This window comes from Balaenoptera acutorostrata, chromosome 4 (genome assembly GCF_949987535.1).
Source record: "Balaenoptera acutorostrata chromosome 4, mBalAcu1.1, whole genome shotgun sequence".
Taxonomy (NCBI): Eukaryota; Metazoa; Chordata; class Mammalia; order Artiodactyla; family Balaenopteridae; genus Balaenoptera; species Balaenoptera acutorostrata.
This window is the reverse complement of record NC_080067.1, coordinates 146337567-146354982: the sequence shown is the minus strand read 5'-3', so window position 1 is coordinate 146354982 and position 17416 is coordinate 146337567. Positions and strand designations below refer to the sequence as shown.

The window sequence follows — 17416 nt, the reverse complement described above, 5'->3', positions numbered from 1 at the left end:
ATTACTGACCATCATAGCAATCTGTTCCAACCAGGGCAGAGCACAGCCAAATAATAGCCTCTACGTTAAATATGAAGAGATGGGGTGGACAGTGAAATACACTGAGAATCTCTACATGAAAAAAGAAAAAAAAAAATTATAGAGGTCTCTGTTTTGTTTCTTGGAAAATTCTTGGTTCCTAAATTCTATGATTCTTTAAACTACCCCCAGAATAGTAAAGAGTTAAGAAAAGCAATACAAGTTTTTTGGTATTTTCCCTTTTATTTATGAAAGAACATATTGCCCATTTTCAGTTTTTTCATGGCTGGAGGTATGTCCCCCACAAGACATAATCCACATCTAACTCATCCGAGGACATGAGAACAAGACTCATAAGGGAGCAGATAAAAATGAATGTCTTCATGTCAATATTCAATAATGAGATATTTCTCAAGGTACACATTAGCTTTAGAATTTAAAATTACTTATAACCTGTAAGTTCTGATTTTCTGGGCAATTTTACTTTTTTGCCACGCCATGCAGCTTGAAGGATCTTAGTTCCCCGACCAGGGATTGAACCTGGGCTATGGCAGTGAAAGCGTCAAGTCCTAACCACTGGACCACCAGGGAGCTCCCCATTCTGGGCAATTTTAGATGTCTGATTGATCCTAGTTTTTATCCTCTTTTTTTCACAGATAATATGCAATACCCATATAGTAAACATACATAAATATCACTTCATAGGATTTCAGATAATAAGAACTTCTTAAATGTCATGGTGGGATGTAGACTTATCTACCATTTGTTGGGTTAGCAAGCAGGAGTGTTGAGTGGTGAGAAGCACGATCATGATGAATTTGCAGCTTTTACTTAGTAACTATGGAATTCACTGAAATCTCGAAATATTTTAAAAGTCAAATTCCACTTTAGAAGCTGGGAAAATGGATTCCTCCCCTCCGTATAAAATATCCATTCCGATGATGCCAACATCGCTTCTTCTAGGTCATGTTGGCAAAGCTGGAGCCCAGCCACAGGATGATGGAGAGCAATGGCGACACCATTGTGAGCAATGATGACATCATCATGAGCAGGGATGACATCATCATGAGCGCTGACAATATCTCAATGTAGGTCATCAGCCAAGTGCCATGTGGAGCCAAAGGGATGCCTATACTATACCAAAGTCACATTCCTGACCTTCTTAGGACTGGCCACGTTAAAGGAAACCTGTGGGCGACTTGCTGGGCCCAGCTGGTGCTGATCAGATCCCTGGAGACAGAGAGAAAAGGGTAGATTGAGTTGGTTGAGATCACCATAACGGCACACTTGAGAAGGAAGCTCAACTCGTCAGCTAAGATAAAACGAGGGTGCAGAGAGGAACACAAATGTTAACACAGGTCCTTCCTCTATGATTTTCAATAACACACACTGCAGATGTTTCCCAAGTTCAGGGCCTAAAGAGCAATCCAATTCAAAGAATCCAGTGTTTGTATGAAGGCAAATTACAGTAAAGATTCACTGTTTTGTTTTTCAATATTCCTATGGAAATTCTCACCATTGTGTGAAAATGTAAAATACTTCTAACCTTCTTTAAATAACACACATTCTTTCTAAAGGAAAGGAGCAAAACTGAAGAACTGACTCCGTGTCGATCACCCACCTGTCTCCTCGGACAGTGTTCCTGGCTCTTACATTCTGAAATGTACTACCAAGCAGACCACTCACTCCTCTGAGGGGCCAATGCCTGTGGAAGAGTGTTGCCCCATTAAAATACATGCAGTGGACTTCCCTGGTGGCACAGTGGTTAAGAATCCACCTGCCAGTGCAGGGGACACAGGTTCGAGCCCTGGTCCGGGAAGATCCCACATGCCCTGGAGCAACTAAGCCCGTGTGCCACAACTACTGAGCCCACGTGCCACAACTATTGAATCCCGTCCACCTAGAGCCCGTGCTCCACAACAGGAGAAGCCACCGCAGTGAGAAGCCCACGCACCACAACAAAGAGTAGCCCCTGCTCGCCGCAACTAGAGAAAGCCCGTGTGCAGCAACAAAGACCCATCACAGCCAAAACTTAATTAATTAATTAAAAGTCATCATTAGGGGCTTCCCTGGTGGCGCAGTGGTTGAGAATCTGCCTGCTAATGCAGGGGACACGGGTTCGAGCCCTGGTCTGGGAAGATCCCACATGCCGCGGAGCAACTGGGCCCGTGAGCCACAACTACTGAGCCTGCGCGTCTGGAGCCTGTGCCCCGCAATGGGAGGGGCCGCGATAGTGAAAGGCCCGCGCACCGCGATGAAGAGCGGTCCCTGCACCGCGATGAAGAGTGGCCCCCACTTGCTGTAACTAGAGAAAGCCCTCGCACGAACCGAAGACCCAACACAGTCAAAAATAAAGAAAGAAAGAAATAAAGTAGCTATAAAATTAAAAAAAAAAAAAAAAAAAAAAAAAAAAAAGTCATCAGTCCTTTACATTAAAAATAAATAAATAATTAAAATAAAATACAATACATGCAGCGTATTTTCCTGCCGCCCTGAGGATGCTGACTCAGACTCCAGGGCACCCGAGCACCCGAGCTGCATTTAACGTCTTAAATAATGTAACTGGGTGCCATAATAATTTACATCACAATGGAACGTCAGCCAGTCTGGGGGTGGAATCACTCTGGCTCGTGGTTTTAATTCATTGACTCCCCATCACACAAGGACGTAGCCCCACAGGGCTGATGGGGTTACATCGCACCGTAAAGACGGTGCTTCTGCTGTGATGATGCCTGGGATTTTTGCTGGCGTTTGCCTTTTGTCCCCATGACACGGTTGCACCAACCATTGTTGTTTTCTAAGTTTATCAAGAGTTTATTTCTGTTGACCTCAATGGGGAAAAGATTAGCAGGGAAGACATCGTCCAGGTTTCAAGTTATTCATAAGCTCACCCCCCAAAACTGAAAGAGTCAGGAGGAAAGACACAGAATTGCCTGAAATAACCAGAGAAATGGACTGACGGCGAGTCAAGGAGAGGAAAAGGTGGATCGTTTGATTGAAATATTCATCATGATGCCAAATATTTGCAAACCCTATGGCTTCCTATCAAAATAAAAGGTGCTTCCCTTTCCCATTAACTGTAATTTTCAGAAAGAATTTCTGATTTTATTTATTAGTTTTGCACCAGTGTGTTTCGTGGGCAGTTACACCTGTGTTATCTGTACTTCACCAACAGAAATTCTTGTCTGGAAAGTAATGTCAGTGTTATATATCCTAACTGGAGATGCAGCCAGGATAGAAATAATCAGTGTAGAAAAGTGTCATGTTTTGGTTTATGTCAGTTTGGAAAATCAGTCTCTTTTTTTACCTTCTGAGCCTTCTTAAAATTTAGTGCATGATCTGGGGTCTCTACAACCCAAAATCCTCTTTCTATCATTCATACATATTGAATGAGATGTGCCTTAGACCCACCTAAAACATGGGAGATTTAAAAAGTGTTCCTCAGCTATGGTGCCACGTGGTTATGGAATATTCTGGTGCCGAGACGCTTCCATTTGACCCTCATCACAGCCCCACCACAAGCATCTCGGATCCTCCATGCTCTGTGGCAAGCTCCATGCAGTGGGGTTGTGAACACGGATCATTCCAAATGCACAGATGTAAGCAAACCCCCAAAACTCAGACTGACTTTCCCTTAGAAGCAATGCAATACGTGTCTGTTTTCACGCTGAGCCACAAAACAACTTCCTTAAAGCAGATTGCCTGGGGAACAAGGTGTAGAAATGCCCTTTCTTCGGTCATATCTTCCAGAGATTCTGATCCAGAAGTTCTGGAAGAGATTCAGGAGTGTGCATTTTAACAAGCCCTCCCCCCGCCCCCAAAGAGCTTCTCTGTACCGAGGACCACGGCTCGATGAGCAGGTACCCAGATAAGTGTGTCTCTAGGCGCTGGCTGCACCTCCACGCTCAGCGAGCATTCTTTGGGACCCAGGATACAGGAAGCACTTCCCCCGTTTCTGCCCATTGGTGATAGGAACGAGGATTCCCCATCTCAGCCTCTGGTAAAGACCCCCAAGTTCACGGGGCACCCTGGCAAGGCAGCGGGCTGAGAGGTAGGGATAAGCATGGGAGATGCTCCAGGCGGCTAGCGGGGGCGTCTTCCCATGGTTTACAAGGCAGCAACTCCCAACGGACCTGGCCTACATCAGCCATGGCCCCCTGTGGCCTCTGACCACAGTGGCTGGCCTTCTATGGAACCAACCTCCAGCCCACAGCCTGTCCCCGATGACACTGTCCCTGAGCTGAGCCCTCACCCCTTCTGACGTTTTCAAGGACCGTCAGCACTGAAAACATCGGGAGACACCTGGAGATCTCAGAAAAGAGGTTCGCCACGACATCCATACTGCCCTTCCCCACAGCAGAGTGGGCCTCTGGCGTTCGGACCTTAACGGGAAGGATGTCGGAGGAGCGAGGGTCATGGGGGGTTGGTGTCATGGTGGACGAGGTTTCACCCCTTCCTAAAGCATTAAGAATCCAGGCTCCTGTTCTAGTAACTGTTGAGCGTAGGATGTAATTTAAATCATACTTGGCAATGCATGATGAAGACGCAGCATGTAGAAGCTCTCTGCAGCCTGCGGATGTAGACACAGGTGGTGGAACTCTGGGTGGGAGTGACCCCGAAAACCGCCCGCTCCTCAGCACCTGTGCTCAGCTCTGAGCGGACATGGCCACAGACTCCAGGTCCTTCTCTCCTTGTAAGGGGGTCCACATGATGCCAGCAAGAGTACAGGCACCATCAACCCCGGGGAGGGGTCCAGTACAGCCTCTGCCCGCTGTGGTTACCGTGAATGCCTTGGGACTCCGAACAAATCATAAGTACTGGATGGGGTGAAATGACAAAGTAGGCAAGTCCATCTTTGGCAAAGTCGCACTCTCCCCTCCTGCAAGCCCCATTGCCATCTTACTATAAGGCAGCCAATAACCCTTCAATCTAGCCATGTGTCAAGCCCCCTCAGCTGGCTCTAAAACGCAGAGATGCCCAGGCTGCCGCCCCAGCTCTACTGAGACAGGAAGTCTGCAGGTGGGGGCAAGAGCCTGGGCATCCCAAAGGCCACAGCGATGAGTCCCCTAAGCACCCCAGGCCCTTCGGGTTTCCCCTTTCTTGGATCATGTTTGAACGAGAGAGCCTTGAAGAAAACCCAAAGTGACCAAGATTACAAAGGAGCAAAATGGCAGTTTGACCTGGAATCATGTAACTTTCTTCAGGGATCCAAAACAAATTGTTGCATACTCGTCTATGTTGGTCAAATAGTATTTTTTGTCATGATTGCCCTGTGATGATCAGTCTATATGCACACAGGCTCCTGGTGTCGCCCTGTTGGTGGCACACAATGCTGGGCGTTGAGAACATTCTCCGCTGGAAGGAATTACTGTGTAAGGAATGCCCAGAATGCTGTGCCAGACTGTGTGTAGTCAACGGCCATCCACTACGTAAGACCTCCTGAGATGCAGAGGGCAAATAAGACACCAGCCGAGCAGAAGAGAAGACAGCGTGGAGAGAACACGCACACGTGGACTTGTGAGTTGTTGTGCTTGCCAAAGCCAAGATGGCCCTGCTCTGAGTGAGACCTGTTGACCCACAGCAGGAGCCTTAGCTGCTGTCATGCACACCCTGTCTCCACCCACAGGACTTGCATCCGACCCAACCAGCTCCACAGTGATGGAGCCTGGGCTGTGCTTTTGCTGCAGGCTGACTCACAGCTTGAGATCTCTAGGTTTAACTGACAGGTTTTTCAGGACCTGAGCCTAGCGCAGATTTTCTGCAAAACTGTGTCATCTGTAGTCAACTACCCTGAACTCTAACAAGCCAGCTTCTCAGGCCTCCCACCTGCTCTGGGCCCCTGAGGCCCACGTGGGTCTCACTGGGCACGTGCTCTGGGCCCCTGAGGCCCATGTGGGTCTCACTGGGCACCTGCTCTGGGCCCCTGAGGCCCACGTGGGTGGCCACACCCCACAGCAGCAAGGACGGCAAAGTGGACAAAATGAGTCACACAGAGACACGCAGAGAGGAAGGCAGGATGAAAGGACAAAGGACGGGGTCTGAATATCTCTCAGCTGCCTGTCCTGGGCCCTCCAGGGAGCAAAGCTCATTGCACATGGAGAAAGGTTATGAGGAAAGAAAGGACAGATTGCACTGTCCTTGCTCCGTGTCCTAAGGAGTTCTAAGGAAAGTCCACATGAGCCTGCACAACAAGCAACGTGGCCACACAGACCAGGCTGGGCTGCAGACCTGGCCTTGGCAAGTTCTAAAGGAACCTCTGGCTAAGGGTCGCCTGGACCTGCTTCTACAGGCTATGGCTTGACCACCTGGTGGCTCTTCTGTGGCCAGATGATCACATGCAGGACTATGTCCTCTTTGGAATAAGGACACAGAAGGGACCTACTGAAGGCCCAGCCCTTTCCTCTACTGACCATCTTGTTCCCTCCCTGCTTTTTTTTTTTAATTGAAGTATAGTTGATTTACAATGTCGTGTTAGTTTCAGGTGTACAGCAAAGTGATTCAGTTACATATATTGGGTTGACCAAAAAGTTTGTTCGGGTTTTCCATAAGATGGTACAGACAACCCGAATGAACTTTTTGGCCAAGCCCAATGTATATATATTCAGATTCTTTTCCTTCATAGTTATTACAAAATATTGAGTAGAGTTCCCTGTGCTATACAGTAGGACCTTGTTGTTTATCTATTTTATATATAGTAGTGCGTACCTGTTAATCCAAAACTCCTAATTTATCTCTCCTCCCCCTTTCCCCTTTGGGAACCATAATTTTGTTTTCTATGTCTGTGGGTCTATTTCTGTTTTGTAAATAAGTTCATTTGTATCATTTTTTTAGATTCCACACAGAAGTGATTTTATATGATATTTGTCTGCTCCCTTCCTCCTTTAAGTGCCTCACGGGAAGCATAGCTCACAGTATATCTCATGTTCAGGTTCTTCAAATGGGCATCCAGGACACAGTGCCTGGGCCCACACTGGCAAAGCACCCTTTGCTTAATGACCAAAGATGGGCCTCTTCATAAATGTGCTTGTCCAAGTTCCCTCGCTTAGAAAAATCCAGCTATTAAAAAACGCTTTGTCAGTTTCTAGCTCAGGAAAAAATAGTTCATCTTCCTTTCATCCTCTTTGTTTCTTAAGGACCCTGGTGCTCTGGCCAAGATGCCCTGCTTCCCCAGTAGCCTTACATACACTTCAAGAAACACAGATATGTGTGTTACCAGCCCCCAGGGCCCAGCACCTCAATGGCCACTGTTCTTTTTCCACCAATAGATTATTTAACTGGTTACATGTTTAAGTAGCAGAAACTTCTTAAATTTCTCTCCCTGTATATTTTCAAAACAACACTTCAAGCTTAAGAGCATCCATTCAGAGCTCCAAACGTCATCCTCCATTCCTGTATCCAAATGCATCTAGACGTCCCCTTTCTCCTCGTTTATATCAAGAGGAATCAACTGACATGACCCTCTTCTGCATCTCCTCCCCACCTGCCCCATCCTCCACTGCAGACCTGAGCACTGTGGCTTGTCAGGTGGAAAGACACACAACAGAAAAAAAGTAACCACAGAAAGGCCACGGAAGTAAAGATTGGCTTAAGTGTGTTCTTGGGGTGACCATGCTTGGCGCTGGGGGAGAGAGAGCCACTTCATCAGAACACATTCCCCACTCAGGTCCAGTCGTGGGGTCTTGACAGGAAACATCCTTCACAGCCCGGCGATTACTCCCTTTCACCCGCCATCTCTTAGTCAAGAGACCAGCCCTTCGAAGGGGAAACAGTTGCATCTCTACAGCCAAAAGATATATGTGCCCAAGAGAGCAGCCTTGATGGGAAGAATTTTACGTATCTATTTTCCTGCCACCCAGCCTGAGGAAGTAGCTTGAACTTGTACTGGGGGCTCACAATTTGTCATGTAGGCCCATCTGCTTTTGTGAAGACCCCTCATACATCTTCCCACCTGGCTACCTTGGTTGCCGCTAATAGCATCATTTCGTTCCTCCTGATACATGGCTGAGCATCAATCAAAACTCCCCTTCCCCCCAAAGGCCGGGGAGGCACACGTCACTGGCAAGCTGTGTATATGGAGCTGAATCCCGACTGCAGGAAGGAATATTACAGCCTGGAGCTCCCTGGAAACTCAAGTGAACATCTACGCCAGGAAGGAAACATGGGGCTTCGAAGGCACACGCTCAGCAGTAGCGCCTCAGGCCAGTAGCAACTCCAAGACAGAACAAAGCCAAGGCCACCTGATCCAGCGAACTGCCGGAAACCCAATCTGTGAGTCTGGCTTTCCCAAAAGCTAAATGGGGAAAACACCCACTGGGGATTTTATGGCAGAATCGCACCCAAGTACTTCTCCTTTGAAGATGCACAGGCCAGAAAATGGTCCTGGTTATATACACGTTTGTTTAATATGATTTTTGGATATAGAGAATCATATTTTCTGCATATGAACTCTAATTCATTCATGAGTGACAACCAATGCTAACTCAGTGTTGGAAAATGAATGTACTGTGTCCTCACGGTTCCTAATGGATGGTTTTCTTTATGTGTAACGTCCCTTGGAAGGGAGGTGCCCATCAAAAGTTGCCTAGCAACCAGGAACACCTGCGATCGTGCCTCTGCCTGGAGCCCCAGACTCACACATCCATCTGCACGCCCCATACCTCTGTGTGGACATCTAACAGACACCTCAAGATTACCAGCCCCCAATTAAACTTCTGCTCTTTCCCCAAAAACCCACTACAAAGAGATACTATGTGTTCCAGCCCCATTCCTCCATGCTGTCCCGTTGACTTGGAGGTGAGCAAAGGCCACGTTTGTCCATCATGAATGTAATGTAATCACCTACCACGGGGGAAGGGTTTTTAAGTAGCAAAAAAAAACTCCAAAAGGGAGAGGAAGGTCTGAGTCACCTGATGCGGTTGCCTACTGCCACGTTGTTCTGGAACACTGGATTCAGAGGACTTTGCAGGGAGAGAAGCAGTCTCTGCAACAGAAAAATGATTTTAGCGTCACAAGTGACCAAAACCACACTACCTATTCTAACAATTTCGATCCATAAAGAAATACCTTTGCTTTTAAGTAGTACCCCTGGCATCAATAATCTGTAACCACAAACGGGTTTTTTTTAAGTTTACTTGAGGTTACATATTTTTAGAACTTTGTCTTTCTAATGAAATTTAAAACGTAGCAAAAGGACTCAAAATCGATTCCTTTCTTGACACGTTAGTCTCATCCAGAGACAAGATGAATCCATAGCTTTAACCGCTCGTGGAGGGAAATAAACACAGGGGAAAAAAAGGAGCCAGAGAGGTTCAGTTTGGGCCATGATTTTGGTCAAGCTACTTGATTAATCATATAAAATATTAATGAATAAATATTCTATCACAGGAAATTCTGCAAGAGGCTTTGATCAGATTATCAAAGGAAACTGTCTATGCTTTGTGGAATTCTTTTAAATCTGAAGCATACAATTTGGAATGTATATAGGAGACGGCCACGGAAAAATGGAAATTATGGGGTTGCCAAGAATAGAGTCCCAATCTCAGTGAACAAAAGTTTTCTAGCCTCTCAGCAAGAATCAATTAACCAAAAATCTATCTCTGGAATTTGTTTTGTCGGCAACTTGTGAGGGCCAGTCTCCCTCCCCAACCGCTAAGGGGTAATTTGTACCATCTCTCTTTCTCTCAACTGCTTTCAAAAGGATCTTGGTTCAATCACTACCCTTGCCCCTCACTAGTGACAGTGGTTTCAGAGACACCCCCCGTTATGACTGTCAGACTGAAGAGGAAAAGATTTCTTGCTGAATTTCAGATTTAATTGAAGTTTTGGGGCCGTTACCCTCAATGTATTCAAATGCCTCCTCACACACCTTAAGGTAGAAGCATTTTTTTTAAAAGAGAGAAAACAGGGCTTCCCTGGTGGCGCAGTGGTTGAGAATCTGGCTGCCAATGCAGGGGACACGGGTTCGAGCCCTGGTCTGGGAAGATCCCACATGCCGCGGGGCAACTGGACCCGTGTGCCACAACTACTGAGCCTGCGCGTCTGGAGCCTGTGCTCTGCAACAAGAGAGGCCGCGATAGTGAGAGGCCCGCGCACCGCAATGAAGAGTGGCCCCCGCTTGCCGCAACTAGAGAAAGCCCTCGCACAGAAACGAAGGCCCAACACAGCCAAAAATATAAATTAATTAATTAATTAATTATTTAAAAAAAGTATATTATAAAAAAAAAAGAAAACATTGAGAAAAAAATTATTTTTAAAAAACTCTTAGATTTCCACCTCAATTTCTTTTAAACTTTAGACAAATAGGTGGGTTTTGACTGTTATCTTCTCCTAGAATATTTCTAGTTCTGGAATGTCTCTTTCTTCTAAAAATTACTCCCCAAATAATGACCGCCAACCGCTAAGGCAGCCGCCTTCAGAAGCCGGTATTTGATGGGCCAGCCTCTCTCCCGACACTTTCCCTTACAGATCTTTCCTCTGCACCCGCCCGGCTGCTCACTTGTGGTCCTCGGCTCATCTGAACTGTAGCCATAGTTTTCATTTCCGCTTTTTAACTTTGTCCCAGAAGTGTCTTTGTTTGTCTTCATATTTGCAGATTTCCTAGAATTAGACCATTTGAAAAAGCCAAATGTTAATCAGCAATGGATGCTCGGGTCTCACTACTCCACCCAGAGCATTCACACACGATGAACTCACCATGAGGCCGAAGCTCGGGCACTGGCCTCTGGAGGGTGGCTAGCCACGGGATATACCCTCACAGCCACCAGCACGGCTGTGTGGACGGCCTGTGTCTCGCACACTCCCCTTATGGGGAGAAATGGAACTTTATCATGATAGGCCCATAGACTCCAGTCCCCAGGTGGTTGGTACTCAACTCTCAGACACCAGTGACCAAATAAAGCAGGGCTGGCCAGCTATGACCCACAGGCCAAATCCAGCTCCCTGTCTGTTTTTTTAAATAAAGTTTTACTGGAACCCGTCTGCTTCCATATTGTCTATGGCTGCTTTCCTCTTACAGCAGCAGGGTTGAGTAGTTGTGACAGAGAGCATGTGGCCCACAAAACCCCAAAGATTTACCATCTGGCCCTTGATAGAAGAAGTATGCCAGCCTCTGAAATAAAGCAAAAATTGGTGCAGCTTCCCAGGGGAAAGAAGTTTGGCAATGGATACCCAAAGATTTTTTAATATTTATGCTTAACCACTAAGAACTGATTATAATAAGCAAGGGAAATACACAAGGGTATGTGCAAAGATTTATCTGAAAGAATGTTCATTCAAGAGCTATTTATACTAGCAAAAGTGCAAACACAGGTGCCCAGCCATAGGTAGGGAACTAGTAAAATAAATGACAATGCATCTCTAAAATGGAATTCCATGCCACCTGTAAAAATTATTACAGGTGAGAACTCTCATACACTGCTGGTAGAAGTGTAAACTGCTACACCTACTTTGAAAATTGTATGGTAACATCATCTAAAGCTGAACATATACCTGCCCTATGACCCAGCTTGCACTAATAGATTATACCCAACAGAATGCAAAACAGGAATGAGGACTGGTATACATGTCACCAAAAGACACACACAAGATTGCTTAGTGCAGTAATGTTCGTCATGGTCCCAAATGCCCTTTAGTGTAAAATGGAAAAATCAACTGCCTATATGCCCCTTACTTGGTATTATATAGTAATAAACCACTGACATCTACATTCAATAACATGATCGATCTCATAGCCTGAAGTTCAAGAAGGCAGACATATCACGTGACTTCATTTATATCAAGTTTATACAACTCTAACTTCTGGGGATGTGGGGATAGATGTCAGAAGACATGACCTTTGAGGAAGAGGCAGCAGATGATTTCATGGAAGCCTGAGTAGGGGTTGGGGTCCTGGGGGTGTCCTAGTTCTGCGTCAGCAGTCCAGGTCCAGGTGCATATGCTTTATGAAAATTAATCAAGCTATGTACTCACGATTTGTGTACTTTTCTATACTTATATTTTAATAAAAAACTTTATTAAGCAAATGAAACAAAAACATTGTAGGCAAGTATTTGTCAACAGAAATAATCTTCAGAATAGTGTCAAGTGAGGAGAAACAGATATTAAATGATGTTTATTATGATCCAAATTTCACAAAACATATACATGTGTGTATCTTGGTGAACACACATGTGTGTAAATATATACGTACTTAGGTAACAGTTACTTCTGGGCAATAGAATTAGGGGTGATTTTAAAACCATTTCTTATAAACTATCTTTACTTAAAATTTTTTTTCTAAAATAAGCATGCATTGATCCTACAGGAAAAATATATATACGAAATATATATACATGTTCTTTTAATGTAGTAGAAATCTGTGAGCAGCTAGCGTTAGCACTGTTGACCCAGTGGGAGGGGAAGCAGGTGCAACATGGGGGCCCCAGTGAGCTACCCCATTTTTCTTCCCTGGGCCCAATGCACTTGGATCTAAGGGTGAGAGCTGCACACGGACAAGAGCTCAGGCCCTGAGCAAGGTCAGCTGGTTCACATTCGGACCCTTCCATTCTCTGGACAGGAGATACTGAGCACATTACCCCTCCCTATACCCCTCAGCCTCTTCATCTACAAAATGGAAAAATAGCCTCATAAAATCATTGGGAGAGTTAAGGAAGATAACCTCCACCAAGTGTAAAATAGCCTGACACGCATGCTAGGCACTCATGCTAGCTCTTACTGTCACTACTTTTGTCATGATTATTATTGCCATCGCTATTGTTGTTCTCTACCCATTGCCTTGAATAGCTGTTGATCACTGTACTACGTTTTGAAATCACCTAAGATCCTAGAGAATAGAATTGACATTACACAGTCAATAATGACGAACAGAAGAATTCAGACCACTACCCTGCTGGTGATAGCAATTGAGAGAAATTCCAGTATAATTATAGAGGTCAGTTTTCCTTCCTCTCCTCTTGCCCCACGTCAGGCCCCAAAGGAGGTGTATTTTCAGATTGCTGCTTTGTGGCACCCTCAGAGAGAGCGAACCACATTATCACCAAGGAGCGACTGGGGTCGAGGGAAAATGGATGGTATCTGTTACATGATGATTACATACATCGTCCTTCACCACATGTAGCCAGAAGATATTTTAAATCACAGCATTTCACATATTAAAATTATCTAATAAAATACTGAAAAGTAGACGGGGTTTTAACACCCCCAACAAAATCACCACTGTCTAAAAATCCTTCCCCTGAGTGTATTTATAATTATGTAAATATTGCAGACATTGAAACTGGTTTTAGTAAGTGCTTGACATAGTTATCTTAAAAGTGCTTGCAGGGCTTCCCTGGTGGCGCAGTGGTTGAGAATCTGCCTGCCAATGCAGGGGACACGGGTTCGAGCCCTGGTCTGGGAAGATCCCACATGCCGCCGAACAACTGGGCCCGTGAGCCACAATTACTGAGCCTGCGCATCTGGAGCCTGTGCTCCGCAACAAGAGAGGCCGCTATAGTGAGAGGCCCGCGCACCGCGATGAAGAGTGGCCCCCGCTTGCCGCAACTAGAGAAAGCCCTCGCACAGAAACGAAGACCCAACACAGCCATAAACAAATAAAATTTTTTTAAAAAAAAGTGTTTGCAGTTACTTCTGGACAGCCATGAGAATGGCAGGAATTTCTCTGTCCCTCCGCCCTGAACAGTGAGCTGTGAACACTCCTAATCTGTCTGCCTGGTCAGTTTCATTGCCTTAGCCACCCAGCTGGTCTCACTGCCTCTACCACCCCAGAAATTCCAGCAGGACCTCTGCCTGGTTCTTTGACATCCTTGAAATGGTCCTCACATCTCTAGCCTTGACTCAAAGCAGGAGGGCCAACAGTCACAGTACAGAGTGTCCTCTTGTGGAAAGAGCTTCGAATGCCAGACACCAACTAAAATTCCACTCCACTTTCCTAAGTGAGCAAGTCGAACTTAGGCAGTAGGAACCCACCTATTTTATTCTGCAATTAATGTTGCCCTATGCGTTTGTGATTGGCATACGTGTTTTTCAGAGTTGTCCATTTTTAGTACCTAATTTTGAGTAACATAATCCTAAAATCCCACAGCTCTGTGTGTCTGTGTTGGTTGGTTTTCATTTGTTTTTTATTTTCAGAAAATTGATGTGATCTCAAACTTACCTTATTTCACTTTGATAACTAGATTCTGCAAAAAAAAAAAAAAAAGGAAGAAAATCACATTAGCAAAATCGGGATAGTTATTCTGAAAATAAAATCTCATATATTTTTATAGGTCCCCTGATTTTAAATACTCACATTACTGAGTGTTTGTGATCCAATAGATATTAAGCTTCCCAACAGTGAACTATCAAATGGCTTCCAAGCTTAAGGAAAGTAGAACTCGCTATTCACTATCATAAATATAAGTATTTGTGATACTTGGGTACCTGAAATATAGTAGGTGCCCAGTAAGTACTTAGTGAGTACTGAATCTAATTTCTGAGGTTATAAAGACTCTACTGTTCACCATGAAGAGATGCTCTGTGTTCCCAGTCTGTGCTGTCAATCATTCAGTACTTACCTGTTCGGGCACCATGCCAGTGCTATGCAAGGTGTTATTTCATCTAATCGTCACAACAACCCAAGAGGTAGGTGTTAGCATTATCATATTTTTAACAAACTAGATACTATTACAAGAGTATAACCATGTCTTTAACAGATAAGGAATTTCATTGCCTCGGCACTATATTTCTTTTGTTCTGAAATACTTTTTCAATCAATATGTACCAATGTTATCAATTCATACAGTTGTGTCCATGCCCCAAAAGCTCTCATTAAATTGCTAATGTTTTTAATCAATGGATTCTTGGACTGGAGGGACTCTAGCATTTTACAATGGGGAGTAACAGAGCCCACACAGCAGCCCCCGTCCATCTGGCACTAAAGCCAGTGTGCTTTGCACTTTTGCTGTCCCATCTAGGGCTCCTATGCATCAAGCTTTATCAAGATCAAAAAAATATTCATTTTCCTTATTTTCTGGATAATGTTCTCACTTATTTGCAGTTCTGACAACATCCGCTGATTCACACCTCATATTGAACCTCAGAAGCAATCTTCTTTGAATTGAAGGGGAGAGATTATCTAGTGTCCCTCTGGTAATAGAGGAATGTCGCTAGTGTTCCTGTGAAGCTTCGATCCCAAAGCCTCCAGGCCACGCTGAGTGGGGTCCTCAGCTGTCCTCAGTCAGTCTCCAGTAAACGAGGCAGAGTACTGAGAATTCTCCAGGCACCAACAAAGCAGAGCACCAGAAAATACTCTTTAAAACACTTGCTATTTACTATTTTTAAGCATGGAAATAATTATCATGGGACAATCCAAGTCTTTGCTGGATCCTATACATTTATGTCAAGGTGAAGTGTAGCGTCCATTGTGAATCAACTTTTCAAAGTTAAATGAAGGATAAAATCTAGGACAGATCATGATCACATAAACTTTTATTATGTTAATATACTTAATTCTCATAACCAATCTATAGGATAATACTTATCCCCATTTTGTAAATGAGGAAGCTGAGAATCAGAGAATCTCCCTGGTGCACATCCTGTGTGGCCACAAACCTTCTTAGTAGGCTGGAGTGGGACAGACAGAAGCCTAAGAGATGCAGAAGTCCAAATAAACAGAATGTTCTCCAAATATGCCACAATAGCTAATGTCAGAAATAATAATCTGAAGGCAATGAACAATCCTAGTCAGTTCTAAATTAAAATTTAAGTTATTCATAGTTTTCATTAAAATCCAGTGTTTTTTTTTGAGTAACGCATCTGTGGCATACAGGGTAACTCCTAGGTAAAAACAAATTCCCATCAAATATGGGTCAACAGGTATTTACTACTTCTCACTTCTGTTTCCTAAAGAATAAAGGTATAGCACAGAATTAATTCCCCAAGGACAAACCAAACCCATGCAGGAGCTAAGGCTAGACAATTAGCCTAGTTAAGGCTGGACCATGAACTTCTCATGGAATATCTCACTAAGAGAACTATTCTGAGTAAAAGAGTTAGGTAACATGTGCCTGGCAGACACGCAAAAAGTGCTCATCGAATGGCAGTTAGTGTTAATAAAATTAAAAGTGCAATTAAACTGACATGTAGCTAAACATCAAAACTCTAACTTTAAGAAAATTAATTTCATATTCAAATTTACATATTTGAATATTATTATTTAATTTAAATATTCAGTAGGAGTATGTGGAGGTTTCATGAGAGAAAGAAAGACAAAGTTGGACACACACACTCAACACTTGGAAAGTCCTGAGCTGTCCATATGACAAAGTCCCTGTGGTTTCTGAAATCACAAACTAACTCCAGAATAAGCCCACCCTAATATTAATAAGCCCACCCCTATGTTGGCCTGCTCCCCAAACAAGGCCACTCCTTCATATATCTTGGAGTATCTCAAAAGACTTCATTTAGAAGACATGTGTAACTATTTTTATTTATTTTATTTGTACTATATTTGTTAACAGAAGACCGTGTTTTTCTTTCTACCACTACACCAATATTCACCTACAAAAGGAGACTCGGAATTCTACAAAATAGAAAATAATCTTTTGATGTGTTCAGATAGGTGGGTATTATTCTAGAAAAAACATAGCATCTAAATGACAGATTGCAACAGCCTTATATCCTTGGCAGTAAACACAAAACTCAAATAGTCAGTGTCTTTGGTGAGAAAGTCACCGCCTCTTGACCCTCTCAAAGTGTGAAGATCTGTCTTCCTTGGGGGGGGTTGACTCAGGCCCCAGAGGAATGGCTTCCTTCCTTGAGAAAGTCCTTTCCCTCTCTATGAATGGCATGCATTTCCTTTCAAGGACTCTAAAAGCCAATATATCTTTTGAAAGAGCCGATGAGCTAATGAACTGCAAATGCCTGTACCAAAAGTTCAAAAATATATATAAATCTGTACGAACAACAACAAAAAAATTACCTTCTTTCTCTCTCCTGGAGACACAGCAGCAGAACATTATAACCAGAACAATGATCACGATCAAAAGCAATGACAATGATACTGCAAGTAGAGCTATGGCCCAGGCAGGCAATGATGTACCTGGTTTATCAATACTGTCTATAAGGTAGAAAGGAGAAAAAAATATATTTTAGTGATGCTTGCCACTGTCAAGGGTATGTAATCACTGATTCTGCCACACTATAAATTAGATTATGTTTTCCAACAATGTTGTAACTATTCAATCTGCTACAGCCAGATGTCAAAGGCCAAGTTCCCTTCGGTGTGCTTAAATATTCAATGCTCTACAGTATTTTCCATTACAGTGTTTATTGCTGCCAATAAATACCAGCCTAGTAACACAGTCCAAGCATTCTCTGGTTAACCCCTCTAAAATTCCTGAGAGGTGAATAAGCTGGGCTG

The 17416-nt window shown here is 44.0% G+C and overlaps 1 protein-coding gene across 4 annotated transcripts in view; it reads right to left on the bottom strand.

Moving 5' to 3' along the window:
- Positions 1-240: 240 nt before the first annotated feature.
- IGSF5 (immunoglobulin superfamily member 5) overlaps positions 241-17416 on the bottom strand; it is a 43978-nt gene continuing 26802 nt past the window's right edge. For all 4 annotated transcript variants that reach the window (XM_007183792.2, XM_007183790.2, XM_007183793.2 and 1 more), the window contains 5 exons: positions 16976-17113; positions 14171-14195; positions 10514-10614; positions 8925-8998; positions 241-1248 (listed from right to left, as the gene is read on the bottom strand). In XM_007183792.2, coding sequence (XP_007183854.2) covers positions 1153-1248; positions 8925-8998; positions 10514-10614; positions 14171-14195; positions 16976-17113 — 434 coding nt within the window. In that variant the 3' untranslated portion in view covers positions 241-1152. The remainder of the gene's footprint in view (positions 1249-8924; positions 8999-10513; positions 10615-14170; positions 14196-16975; positions 17114-17416) is intronic.